This window comes from Neovison vison, chromosome 12 (genome assembly GCF_020171115.1).
Source record: "Neovison vison isolate M4711 chromosome 12, ASM_NN_V1, whole genome shotgun sequence".
Taxonomy (NCBI): domain Eukaryota; kingdom Metazoa; phylum Chordata; class Mammalia; order Carnivora; family Mustelidae; genus Neogale; species Neogale vison.
In genome coordinates this window covers 81,420,761-81,434,670 of record NC_058102.1, presented here as the reverse complement: position 1 = coordinate 81,434,670, position 13,910 = coordinate 81,420,761, and the positions used below count along the sequence as shown (strand labels likewise).

General features: G+C 37.7%; 1 protein-coding gene across 1 annotated transcript in view; it reads left to right on the top strand.

The window, feature by feature from the left end:
• Positions 1 to 13,910, top strand: part of NELL2 (neural EGFL like 2) — a 326,760-nt gene that overhangs the window by 136,721 nt on the left and 176,129 nt on the right. Inside the window, exons 12-13 of the mRNA XM_044227205.1 lie at positions 1,497 to 1,599; positions 11,119 to 11,247. Coding sequence (XP_044083140.1) covers positions 1,497 to 1,599; positions 11,119 to 11,247 — 232 coding nt within the window. The remainder of the gene's footprint in view (positions 1 to 1,496; positions 1,600 to 11,118; positions 11,248 to 13,910) is intronic.

Sequence of the window (13,910 nt, the reverse complement as noted above, 5' to 3'; positions counted from 1 at the left end):
ATCATCTGACACCATACGATGTTACTACAAGTTTATTGATGTCTTCCCTATGCTGTATTTTTCACCCTTTTAATTTACTTAGTTTGTAAATGGAAATTTGTACCTCTTAATCTCCTTTACCTATTTTACCCATCCCCTCCCCTTTCTGGCAACCACCAGTTTGTTTTCTGTATTTGTGAGTCTATTTCTGTTTTTGTTTCTTTTGTTTTTCAGATGCACATGTAAGTGAAACTGTGTGGTACTTGTCTGTTTCGGTCTGACATTTCACTCAGTATTATATATCCACCCGTGTTGTCACAAATGGCAACATTTCATTTCTTTTTTATGGCTAAGTAATATTTCATTGTCTGTTTGTCTGTCTCACATCTTCCTTATCCATTCATCTATCAATGGACACTTAGTTTGCTTCCATATCTTGGCTATTGTAAGTAATGCTTCAGTAAGCATCAGGGTGCCTGTGTCTTTTTGTTAGTGTTTGGGGTTTGTTTCTTTGTTTGTTTGTTTTTGAGAAAAAACCCAGAAGTAAAATTACAGGATTGTATGGTCCTGCCACTTTTTTTTTTTCAAGATTTTATTTATTTATTTGACAGACAGAGATCACAAGTAGGCAGAGAGGCAGGCAGAGAGAGAGGAGGAAGCAGGCTCCCCGCCGAGCATAGAGCCCAGTGCGGGGCTTGATCCCAGGACCCCAGAAGCATGACCTGAGCTGAAGGCAGAGGCTTTTACCCACTGAGCCACCCAGGCGGCCCCTGCCACTTTCTTGATAGGATCATCTTCAAACCATTATATTCTCTTTCCTGTAGATACTCCAGGAAGATGGAAATGTTGAAACGAGTACTTCTTCCATAAAAGTAGTCCTTAATAGAAAAGAAACCTAAAAATTTAAGCTTTTGAGTGGTGTTAAAATGGAAGCCTACAAGTTCCAACATTTTATTACTTACATGCTGCTCTAGTTAATGATCCTTGTTCTTAAGAAATAGGAGGTTGACAGTATAGAAGCCAACCAATCCTGCCTTCATTTCCTTTTGGGTTTTGGGAGAGATCCCCAATATTCCTTATCAGAATCACCTGTCAGAATCTCTTCATAATAGTCTAGAAAATTTTGAAATGAGAGTGTTTTAAAAGGCTCTGTTTTTATCTATTGTTTTTTTCAAAGTGAGCCATTGATCTAATTCAAACTGTATTTGTGCCACAGTTGTCATCTTGATGTACAAATACATTATAAAACTAAAAGAATTGTTCAGGATTCCCTCATTGTTGGGCAAATTATTTGTATGGCTGCAATGTGTTATGCTCCGATCCCTGCTGGTCCATTATAAAGACTTTTCAGTTATGATCTAGTGTCATTTTGTGAATGAGCCTATGACCTATGCAAAGGATCTCAGGAGAAAATTTTTCTCTTGTGGACCAACAACCTTCCCAGATACTGGATCTAGGAACTTCTTAGTGGACCCTAATTCAGAGGTTTGAAAGATTTACTTTCTGTTGTCTAATAGGACCAAACCATGAAGCTGGTTGAAAGTTCAGGCTGTCCGGCTTTGGAATGTCCAGAATCTCATCAGATTACCTTGTCTCATAGCTGTTGTAAAGTGTGTAAAGGTAAGACTTTTTGGTAAAGTAAGACTTATGTGCGTGAGTCATTGTTGGAGTCTAGTTTAAATGACACGAAATAAAAATTTTTATAAGCAAGTTATTTCCAAAGAATAACAGTATTTTCTTAAATGCTTACCTATGTGGGTAGCTAGTCACAGAATGTTTATTATAGTTTTTGAATTAAAATCAAGATGTTACCATCCATTTTTGCTATGTATGTCAGGCCCTGGGTCTGTAAAGTTCTCTCTGTGTGCTCATTCTGAGTCAGCATGACTCTGCTGAAGAAATTGACAGTGAATTTCCCACCACTGTTGGTTCTAAAACTTTGTATTTTATTATAGATTGAAACATTAAACCAAAGGATTAATTATGTGGAACTCTTTAAGATCCCTACCCATCACAGGACTACATGTGCCTTTCTGTACATGTCTTCCTAGATTTGTGATGGGTTATGTCTCTGTAACCCCATAAGCTGAAAATGTCGTTAAGTCAAAAATGCATTTAAGGGGCGCCTGGGTGGCTCAGTGGGTTAAAGCCTCTGCCTTCGGCTCAGGTCATGATCCCAGGGTCCTGGGATGGAGCCCTGCATCAGGCTGTCTGCTTAGCATGGAACCTGCTTCCCTTCCTCTCTTTCTGCCTGCCTCTCTGCCTACCTGTGATCTCTGTCTGTCAAATAAATAAATAACAACTTTAAATAAAAATGCATTTAATACATCTAACCTATCAAACATCATGGCTTAGCCTAGTCTACCATCAGTGTCCTCAGAACACTTGTAGACATACCTTATTTTATTATGCTTTGCTTTATTGTGCTTTGGACATACTGTGTTTTTACAGATTGAAAATTCACGGCAACCCTGTGTCAAGCGAGTCCATTGGCTCCATTTTCCAACAGCATCTGCTCTCTTCATGTCTGTGTTTAGAAAACCTCACAGTAGTTCAAAATTTGTCATTATTGTTACAATGGTTACAGTGATCTGTGATCAGTGATTACAACTCACTGAAAGCTCAGCTGATGGCTAGTACTTTTTACCAAGCAAGGCATTCTTAAATTTAGGTGTGAACATTTTTTAAACATAATTATATTGTGTAATTAATTGACTACAATATAGCTTTAGACTATAGGCTACAACATAACTTTTATATGCACTAGGAAACCAAAAATTTATTTGACTTTTTTTAATTGCAATTTTTGCTCTATTGTGGTGCCTAGAACTAAACACGCAATATCTCTGAGGTCCGCCTGTATATGAGTTTACACTTGGGCAAAGTCCTCTAGCACCAAACCTATTTTATAATAATTTGTTGACTATCTCATGCAATTTATGGGATGCTGTAATGAGAGTGAACAACAGAATGGGTTGTGTGGGTACAGAGTGGTTGTAAGTGTACCAATTGTTTACCTTCTGGGAGCTGTGGTTCACTGCCCCTGCCCAGCCTCAGGAGAGAGGCTTATACTACCTATCATTAGTCCGAGAAGAGATTCAAATTCGAAGTACAGTTTTCTACGGAATGCCTAGAGCTTTTGTTTGTTGTTAAGGTGAAAAATTGTAAGTCAAATCATCTTAAGTCAGGACTTGTCAGTATTCTATTGAAATTATTGTTTGTGACTCGATCTCCTTTATTGGACTGGACACCTTGGGAGCAGGGTTAGATCTTTATAGTCATCTCAATATCTTTAACACCTCCTGTTTCACCTGAGATGTCACAGATGCTCGTAACTGATGTAGTTGGTTCTATGTAACAAAGCCCTAAATGAGCTACTAACACTTGTTTGAATAATGGCTTTAGGGAGGTGCAGAGGAGAGCTTAAATGGGGGGGGGGGGTAAGAAAAAGAAACTTCATAAAAGATAGAACATTCTATTTAATTCTAGTCTATGAAAAGTAAAAGTAAGTTCTCCCCTCCCATTTTTAACAGGATGGTGCAGTTTTGTTTTGTTCTTTTTCGCTCTTTCTTCCATCCATTCAATTAAGAATTTTAAAATCCCAGTTCTGTGAAAGGTACTTTGGGAATTTCAAAGTGGTTTAAGACTTGGCCTGCCCTTCAAGGAGCTTTCAAAGGAAAGGAACTAAGGAATATTGCTAAAAAGGATTATATCAAATAGACTGATACAAAGGCCATCTTAGTTTTCGTGTTCACCGTGCCCGAGCCAGTGCCTTGTATAGAGCATGTGTGAAATTGGATATGAATCAAGAATGCGCAATCCATTTATTTGATTTGGGAACTGCACTCAGTCTGCAGCTTAGCTAGTGTTCCTTTGGCAACCAAAGTTTGGCTAAACCAGTGCTTCTCAAGTTTAAATGTGCATACTGATAACTTAGGGATCTTATTAAAATGTAGATCCTAAGTCAGTAGCTCTGGGGTACAGCCAAAAACCCTGCATGTCTGATAAGCTTCGTGGTGATGCTGATGCTACTGGCCGGTGGGACCACTCTTTGATTTGTTAGCTATTGCTGCGTGACACTCTGTCACAAAGCTCAGTGGTTATTTATTTATGTTTTTAAGATTTTATTTATTTATTTAAAAGGGAACACAAGCAGGGGGAGTAGGAGAGGGCTGAGCACGGAGCCCGATGCAGGGCTCAATCCCAGGACCCTGGGATCAAGACCTGAGCCGAAGTCAGATGCGTAATGACTGAGCCACCCAGGTGCCCCAAGCTCAGTGGTTTAAAACAGCAGTTTCATTATATGTTGCAATATTGTGTGTCAGGAATTTAGACAGGTGATTCTTCTGCTCCACACAGTGGTAAGTGGGGTCACTCAGTTGGACTGGGCTAGAAGTTTCAAGATGGCCTCATAAGCTAGGCATCTCGGTAGGGGTGACAAGAAGGTGGAATACATCTGAAACTCTCTCCCCTGCACAGAATCTCAGGACTTCTCCCTGTGACCTGTCCATGAGGTTGGTGATCAGACTCCTTAAATGGTGGTTGGTGGCTCTTAAAGAGTAGGCCTGGAACTGACGCAGCATCACTTTTCCCAGATTGCTCTGGTCAAAAGAGTTGTGAACAAGCCTACATTTGAGAGGAATGGAAGGAATAGACCCCAATGTGATAGAAGTGTTGAAAATTTGTGGCTATCTTTAATCCCCTGGAAGTGTTCAGGAACTCCTTAGAGATTAGCAAGGTGAATATCATAGAAACGACACAAGGTTGGCCAAGACAAGATTTGAGTAAGTAGCTGAGAGAGGGCCCTTCAGGTATCAAGAGAAGCCTTGATAACATCCATTTATTTTTAAAAGAGCCTTGATATATTAAAAAAAAAAAAAAGTAAGTTAAGAAATGAAAAAGCTAGCAACAAAAATTGTCTTATATTTAAGTTGTTTGTAGTTTCAAGAATTAATGTGTTTACAGAGCACACTCAGAATACAGTGATGACATATACTGTCACCTACAACCCCCCGCCCCGAGATTCTGGTAGAATTGCTAGGAGATGGAGCCATGGTAGCCCCATTAACAAACAAAATGAACAAACAAAAAACTCTCTGTAGAGTTTTTACACAGGCCAGATTGAGAACTACCAGCTTAGATAATACTGGAACTGAAATTGGACAAATTGTTCTTGAAACATTTAGCACCATTTATAATCAAGACTGCTTTATTTCTGATTTCAAATATCTAGAATAAACAAATGAGTTTCCTGGCATTCTGGTGTTTAAACTAAAAAAAGTCAAGTTCTTGAGGCTTCAATTTTGAGTTAACACCTACATCTATGTTGTGACAAATGCATTTGTAATATAATTGGCCTCCAATTTCCAGGCCTGTCTGCGTAATGCTAAGGATGATATGTTCATATCTGAAAAAGTAAGTTTTTCAAAAACAGTTATTAAATATTCCCTGAGGGCAGAGCGTGAGAAGAAGGTGTTGACTTTTCCACCAGAGGTTCAACCTGTGCTGGAAACGAAGCTGTGCAATGAAATAAGGCTCCAAATCTCTAGGCACCAAATCTAATCCAACCAAGACTATTTTCTAGGTAGTCTGCAGCTGTCTATCTTGTGTCATAGTAGCTCAGAAGCAGTGTAGCAGGAATGTGCTTTGTTCATGTTTGAGAGCCCCTTCAAGGAAGCTTGTAACAAATTACAACATGACAGAGACTCAGTGATACAGTGAGGACTCTGACTTAGAAAGATACAGAAATTATATGATAGAGTTTTCTTATCTGTAGCCCTTCCCTTGTCCTCATCCATGCAACTTCTTTCTCTGCTTATAATACCAGTAAGTCCTATTCTTGGATGCCCTGCATTAATTTATTTTTCTAAAATATTTTATTTATTTATTTGAGAGAGAGAAAGCGAGATAGCGAGAGAGAAAGTGTGACCAGTAGGGAGAGGGAGAAGCAGACTCCTCGCTGAGCAGAAGGCAAACGCTTAACTGACTGAGCCACCCAGGCGCCCCTGCCCCACTTTAATTTAGCATCGATTTCATCCAGTCCTATAATTATAAGTATAATTATAATTGACACCTATATGTAGAATGTTCAGTGGGTATGATTGTTTTCTCTCACCTTCTGGATAATCCATAGTTTTCCACATTATTCATTAATACCTTCATGATTTTGGTTATTTGTGTATTACTTATAACATTATTTAATTTTTTATATCACTGTTAGTTGCTCGTTTTTAAAAAGACTTAGTTTCATTCCAAATAATGCTAGCCACAAAATAATGGCATTGTTTGTTACATTCATCATTTTTATTTTTATTTTATTTTTTTTAAGATTTTATTCATTTAACAGAGAGAGACACAGTAAGAGAAGGAGCACAAGCAAGGGGAGTGGGAGAGGGAGAAGCACGCTTCCCACTGAGCAGGGAGCCCAATGCAGGGTTCGATCCCAAGACTCTGGGATTATGACCTGAGCCAAAGAGTGATGCTTAGTGACTGAGCCACCCAGGTGCTCCAGATTCATAATTTTTAATACACATTAAAAGAAATCCATTGCTATGAGTACTTTTTTAAAAAATGTACATCCATGCACATGAACCATAATTTGGGAAAAGTCAGGATTATCCATCATCCTGTGAATAATACCTAAATAAGTTAGTATTCTTTTAGGTGCAGGTAATAAAACACCCAATCCAACTGATGTAAGCAACAAATGGAACATATGGCTCCTATAAGCAGCTTCATGCAGTTGTCAAATCCTGCCCCTTTGCCTAGGTGGATCTCAGTTTGCCTCCTCAGAGATGGCTTTATTCTCAGGCTCTGCATATTTTCAGCTAGACTTCTGATATTCTTATGCTCGCATCATTATGATACTCAGGTAGGTGAAAAAAAAGTTCAATACTCCTCAGGAGTTAAACAAAAGTCCCATATTGAATTTTAATCATCTTCATTGGCCTGAACTGGATCATGTGCCCAGACTTGAAAAAATTCTTATGTCCAAGACAATGGGATGCATTGATTATCCTCTGGGGCAGAGTCTATCTTCCTCTAAAGACATGGGCTAACAGTAGGGGTGAATGGTTCATCTGGACTATGACTAGGTTGTCCCCCCCACACACAAAAATGAGGAATAGATGCTTGTGGGCAAAAACCAACAAATATTTACCTCAAACTTATTTATTCTCTTTTTTCTCCTGATTATTCTTTTTAAGATTTTGTTTATTTATTTATGAGAGGGAGAGGGAGAGAGAGAGCATGAGTAGGGGGAGAAGCAGAGGAAGAAGGCGAAGACCCCATGCTGAGTGTGAAGCCCCATGCAGGCCTTGCTCTCAGGACCCTGAGATCATGACCTGAGCCAAAATCAAGAGTCAAAAACTTAACCGAGTGAACCATTCAGGTACCCCTTCTTCTCCTGATTATTAGGTATAATCTTTATGCATAATGTTCTTACTCATAATCTTTTGTAGCCACCATTTTCTATTCACCTAGTTGTACAGATATGCAAGATACAGTTGTACAGATATTAATATTTTATGGAAAGATCTATACTTAACAAGAGACACAGAACTTCATGTAAATTGGAAAAGCTTATAAAAAGAATGGAAGACTTGGTATCCTTGCAGTTAAAGTCCAAAGTGGGAAACAAAGGCTGGATTGCATTAGATTGCATTAGATTAGATTCATCTGTCTATAACAAACACTTGATTTTTCTTCTGTGATAGGGGCCTCAACATGTTTGGTTTATGGCTTATTGGTAATACTCTGATTGCTTTAATTATTAACAAATACTATGCTATTCTGCTTTTACATAGATGATCTTATTTGAACTTTACATTTTGGTGAGGCAGATATTACCTTGATTTTACAGATGAGAAAACCTAAAGGTTTAGGAGGGTTAATTAACTTACGCAACTAATAATTTACACAGCCAGTAAGTAAAGAGAGATTGAATGTAAATGCAGGTCTTTCAACTTCAAAAACCAAGCACCTATGACTAGAAATGCAAGTATGAAGGTAATAGTGCTATCCAACTCATACTCTGACTTTTTGAAGTTATTACCGATTGATTGGAAACAGCCCACTTTAATCAAGTTGGAATTTTTTCATTAGTCTTTGGACACTGGCATTTTGTATCCAAGCAGTAAAACAACAAATAGAGTCAGTCAACTTATTTTTTGAGAAAATAAATCAAAATAGCTATCTGACATTGTTTAAACTAAATTAGAATTTGATTGACAAAATTTTTAGCTTTTAAGTCTCTGGGTTGATTAAAAAAAACCATCTGATAAAAAGTAAAACCCTCGGGACGCCTGGGTGGCTCAGTTGGTTAAGCAGCTGCCTTCGGCTCAGGTCATGATCCTAGCATCCTGGGATTGAGTCCCACAACGGGCTCCTTGCTCGGCAGGGAGCCTGCTTCTCCCTCTGCCTCTGCCTGCCATTCTGTCTGCCTGTGCTCGCTCTCTCCCCCCTCTCTCTTTGATAAATAAATAAAATTAAAAAAAAAAAAAAGTAAAACGCTCCCTCACTGAACCTAAAACAGTAAAAGTAGGATCACATCGTTATCTTATAGTTGGAAAATTCTCTTGGGTATTGATACTGTATGGTGAATGTGTGCCTGATATTCGATGCTGAGAAAAGAGGTCTGAGCATTACTTAGGCAGAACCTGAAAGGGACCGAAACAGAGGTTTAATGTATGCCATCGATGGCATAGTTTGGGTGAAGTCTCAAAAATGAGAAAAGAGGAAATGCAGCAAAGTGAAACATTGAAAGATGGTTTTGAAAAATAAAAACTTATGAAAGAAAAATAAAAATGCATTAGGACAGTACGGCCTTAGTCATAGCTCTCTGAGAGTTGTTTGAAACATGGCAGGCGCAATTATACAGAGATTTAGTGCTGTGTTAGAACACGATCTTTTGATTCTTTTGATTCTGTATATCTTAAGGAGTGGTCCAGTTTTTATAGTAACTTTGTTTTAGTTTTAGAATAAATGTGAAATGATTTTTTGGAGACTTTTCATATAAGTTGGTGAGGTCCTGAGCTATTGGGGTAGAAAATGAAGATGACTTTTTCACTAAAATGATAAAAAGACAATGGAATATATTTTAAGAAATATGGTCTCAACTTAGCTACTTAAAGAAGAAAGGAAGAAAAGGACTTTGGAGAAAACATTTTTAACTTTTCCTCTTCTTAAGAATGAGTCTTTTACTTATTTGGCCTTACATGTGAGAAAGTAGACTGTGAAGAATCGTGTTAAGAAAACTGAGTCGTGGGGCGCCTGGGTGGCTCAGAGGGTTAAACCTCTGCCTTCGGCTCAGGTCAGGATCTCAGGGTCCTGGGATCGAGTCCCGCATCGGGCTCTCTGCTCAGCAGGGAACCTGCTTCCCCTTCTCTCTCTGCCTGCCTCTCTGCCTACTTGTGATCTCTCTCTCTCTCTCAAATAAATAAATAAATAAATAAATCTTTAAAAAAGAAAAGAAAAGAAAAGAAAAAGAAAACTCTGTCGCTGGAGCACCTAGGTGGCTCAGTGGGTTAAAGCCTCTGCCTTTGGCTCAGGTCATGATCCCAGGGTCCTGGGATCGAGCCCCTCATCAGGCTCTCTGCTTAGTGGGGAGCCTGCTTCCTCCTCTCTCTGCCTGCCTCTCTGCCTACTTGTGATCTCTGTCTGTCAAATAAATAAATAAAAATCTTAAAAAAAAAAAAAAACTGATCTCGCTCTTCCCACATATTAAAAAAAAAAAAAGAAAGAAAGAAAACTGAGTCGTTGAGTGATTTAACTGCTGTTACTGACTGTATATTGTTCTGTCCTTCATATACACCTCTGTTCTGTTTTACTTTATAGATGTCACTAATTCGTGCTCGCTTCGGCAGCACATATACTATAGATGTCACTAATTCATTTTACTTTTTTCTTGTCCAATTTAATGCCATCGTTGAATTTTGAGAGCATCACCCCTCCTAAGGCTTGCTAAGTTGTCCATACCTCTGCTGACTATACATGGTAGTTACAAATTCATGGGGTATATGCTTTAACTCTGGGGTGTTATTCAAAAGAGTCATTATGGACACCAGCCAGTTAGAACGGACACCAACCGTAGTGCTGTAAGACGGTGCATGCTGGCCGTGGTATTGCTCAGTTCACCCTTCCACTAAATCACAGTGTTCTATGGTAATTTGCTTACAAGTAAGATGTGCCGATTTAGAACTTTCATCTTTATCTTTTGCTGAAGTGAAAGTCTTTCCTTGGCTATAGGCAGATAAGTTTATTCTGAGCGACATGAAATACATTCCTCTAGTCATTTTTTCTTTTACACATGGACTGAAATTGTAATTCATTAGACAATGTAAAACTAGATAGATAACTTACGCATCAGGCAATTTGAAAATTATTTGAATGATATATAATCATCCAATTTCCATTCAATATGGATTCCAGTGTTTAAGCTTTTCATTTCAGCATCTTAGATGAACTTTGAACAAGGGATTCATACAGGCAGTAGAGATCCTGAGGAATTACACATGACTGGTATCCCTGTTCATAAAATGTTCCAGTTTTTCATCCTCTCATAAAGATTCTGGAATCTGAATTTTTTGTTATTCATAATTTTTTTCCTTCTTTTGAGTAGACATCCGTTGCTGTGCAGATTTCCAGAGACAATTAAATTAAAGTGATGTAATTTTCATTTTTTAGCACATTTACATATTTTTTTTTTAAGGATATCAGGCAATGTCCGCATTTTATCTGGCCTGGTCTGTACTATTCATAGGTATTAATAATGTTCAACCTCTGGTTCTCAGATTACTTTCTCACTGGGTTATGTTTTATATTGTAAATCTTCATTTTGGACTCCAAGAATCTTTGTTTCAGATGTTTGGAGTACTATACTTCAAATATCAGGGACTAGAAAACATGAGGTCAAAAACAAAGAAGACATAGAATTAACTTGAAATAGGAAATAACTGAGTTAAACATGAAGAAGCACTTTTAGTACACATAACATGTGGTTCTCTAACATTGAATGAAAATATCAATTTAAAAAATAATTGAAGGAAAAATAGCTTCTAAATCAAAGAGAGTATTTCATCAGTAAAGATGTGTGCTTTGTCATAGTTTCATTTACCTTAATAAGTTTCTTTTCTCTTGTAGGTTATGACTTTTGTTCTGAAAGGCATAACTGCATGGAGAATTCTGTCTGCAGAAATCTGAATGACAGGGCCGTTTGTAGCTGTCGAGATGGTTATAGGGCTCTTCGAGAGGACAATGCCTACTGTGAAGGTAATCCTTGTAATGATGTGTAGCACAGCTGTATAATTTTCCTAGGATTACTGCATGCAAAATTTATTAATTTCCCAGGTTGTCAAGTTGATGGGCCCATTAAAAGCAGTGAATTTAATTTGAAGCATATTAATCAGCTAAAAATAATTATCTTTCAAATTAAAGTTTTTTAGCTATCTGCTATATGTCAGACTAATAAGTTAATATGGCTGGTTTCTTGAATTAAAATAATGCTTCCACTGTGAAATTGCCTTCTTTTTTTCATAATTAGATATTCAGATAGTTCACATATTGACGTGGTTACTGCGGCTTGCAGTTAGAATTGTAGTCAGATTTTTCCAGACAATGTTGTCTAACAAAAGCAATCAATTAATAGGAAGACAAAGTACCCAACGCTATTTTTGTTTGCTGCTGTAAGTAATCTCGGTGGTTGTATTCATGCTCTGTGGTATTTAGTAAATAACTCCAGTGGAGTAAATGATTTCTAATTATTTTTTAGAATATTAACTAATATTCAAGGTAATTTATCCCCTCATGGAACCAGTCCAGATACTGTAGGGGGCCTTGACATTCACAAATACTATACATGAAGACCTTGGAAGTCCGTGAGGTGTAGTGATTTATTATTGCCCAGAGGCACAGATTTGAATGATTCTCATTAATTATGTGGTTAGCTAGTGGGTCTTGCAAGTAAGAACACTGGCTGTCATGTTTGGACATATGGAGGGTTCTAGACTTACCTTTCTTAAATGTCGAGAATGTGCCATTGGTCCTTGGAGACGGAAAACCTCCAAGGTATAAACTTATCAGCCTCTGTTTAGCTACACAATGATTTATTGGCCCTAGGGAAACCGTTTTCTCTTATTTCTCTTAGCTTTCAATAGATTTTTCTCTGCCTTAAAAGTCAGTATTTATTTTAAAAAATTGACCATGCTCAGGAGTTCACATTCTAAGGGGAAAACAGAGAATGAGAGGGTAGCCATAGAAATAAAGAAGGCAGTTTCAGGTAATATATAAGAGAAGAAAATGAAACAAGATGATGTGATAGAGATTGACTAGGGATTAATTTAGATGAGATGGTCAGGGGATCAGGGAAAATCTATGAGGCATTAGCGGGGAGGGTTGACAGTTGACTTGATGACCAGGAAACACCACAGAAAGATCTGGAACAGAGCATTCCAAAGAGAAGGAATAGCAAGTAGAAAGACCCTACTGTGGGAACTAGCTTGGATGTTCTAGAAACTGAAAGAAAGGATAATGTGATGGAGCAGATGAATCAGTTAAGATGCAATTAAAGAATTAAGTAAGGGCCAGGTAATTAGAGAGGCTCATGAGGATTTCAGGAGAGTGATAATATTTGTATTGAAAAGGATAGCTATGGTCCAGTGCTTTATATTAACAAAATTGTAGATTACAGGATTCAGTACACAGGGGAGAGCAGAAGCAGACATAGGAAGACCAGCTGGAAGGCTATTGCAGGAGTCTAGGCAAAGATATCAGTGATGTGGATTAAGGAAATGATAAAGGTATTCTTGGTATTTTTTGAAAATAGAGTGAAGACAGTTTATTGTGGAAGAGAACTGAAGAGATATCAAGACGGAGGGGGTCAAGTTTTGGAGTTTGAACAATGCATGGATGGTGTTGCTATTTATTGAGACAGAAAAAAAAAAAATCAAGAAATGAGGCCAGGCACCTGGGTGACTCAGTCGGTTAAGCGTTTTCCCTGGGCTCAGGTCATGATCCCTGGGTCCTGGGATCCAGTCCCGTATCGGGCTCCCTGCTTAGTGGGGAGCCTGCTTTTCCCTTTGCCTGTCACTCCCCTTGCTTGTGCTCCTCCTCTTTCTCTCTCTCTCTCTGCAATTACATAAATAAAATTTTGAAAAAAAAGGAAAAGAGGCCAGGGATTTAGGTTAAATAACTTACCAGTGCAGTCTATTAAAAATAGGTCTGTATCACTGTTTTCACCTATAAATGTGTAGCGCAAATTGGCAGCTACTTTCCATTCTGAGTGGATCATACTGAAGAATGGAATGTAAATTCTTCTTTATGTTACTTCTTTGTCATTTAAAGATAAAATCTTCAAAAGTAAGGAAAATGATGTAAAAACTGCTTAGTATATTATTGAGATCATGAATTTTTCATAATGAGGACTTCTAATATTATATCTTTTGTTATTCATGTTAAGATTTTTTTCCCCCACTATTCTGATCAAATTTGGTTTTCCATTTCATTCTGTTGTTGTTGTTAACTCTAAGGATGTTTGACTTCTTAGAAGCAACATTTTTAAAAAATTATGCAATTATACATGTTGTCTGTCAGCTGGTCTTATAGAGTTCTGGCCCTCTAAGAAATTAGACCTGTAGTCATATATAAAAATAAGCAAGTGATAATTTGTAAGTCATGCAGATTTTGTTAACTGAATCTGTGGGGCTGTTTAAATGATATGACCATCATTGTATCTATTGATTTTTACCACAGTTTACTTGATAAGGGTTAAAATAGCACTGATAAATGTTGGAGTTCATTTGTTCATTTAGAAAACATTTATTAAATGCTACTTTGTTTAAGGCTATGCTAGAGGTGAAGCAGTAAATAAGATATACATGACTCATACTGTGTCTCAGGCAAGAAAGATAACAAACGGGCAATTACACCAAAGAGTA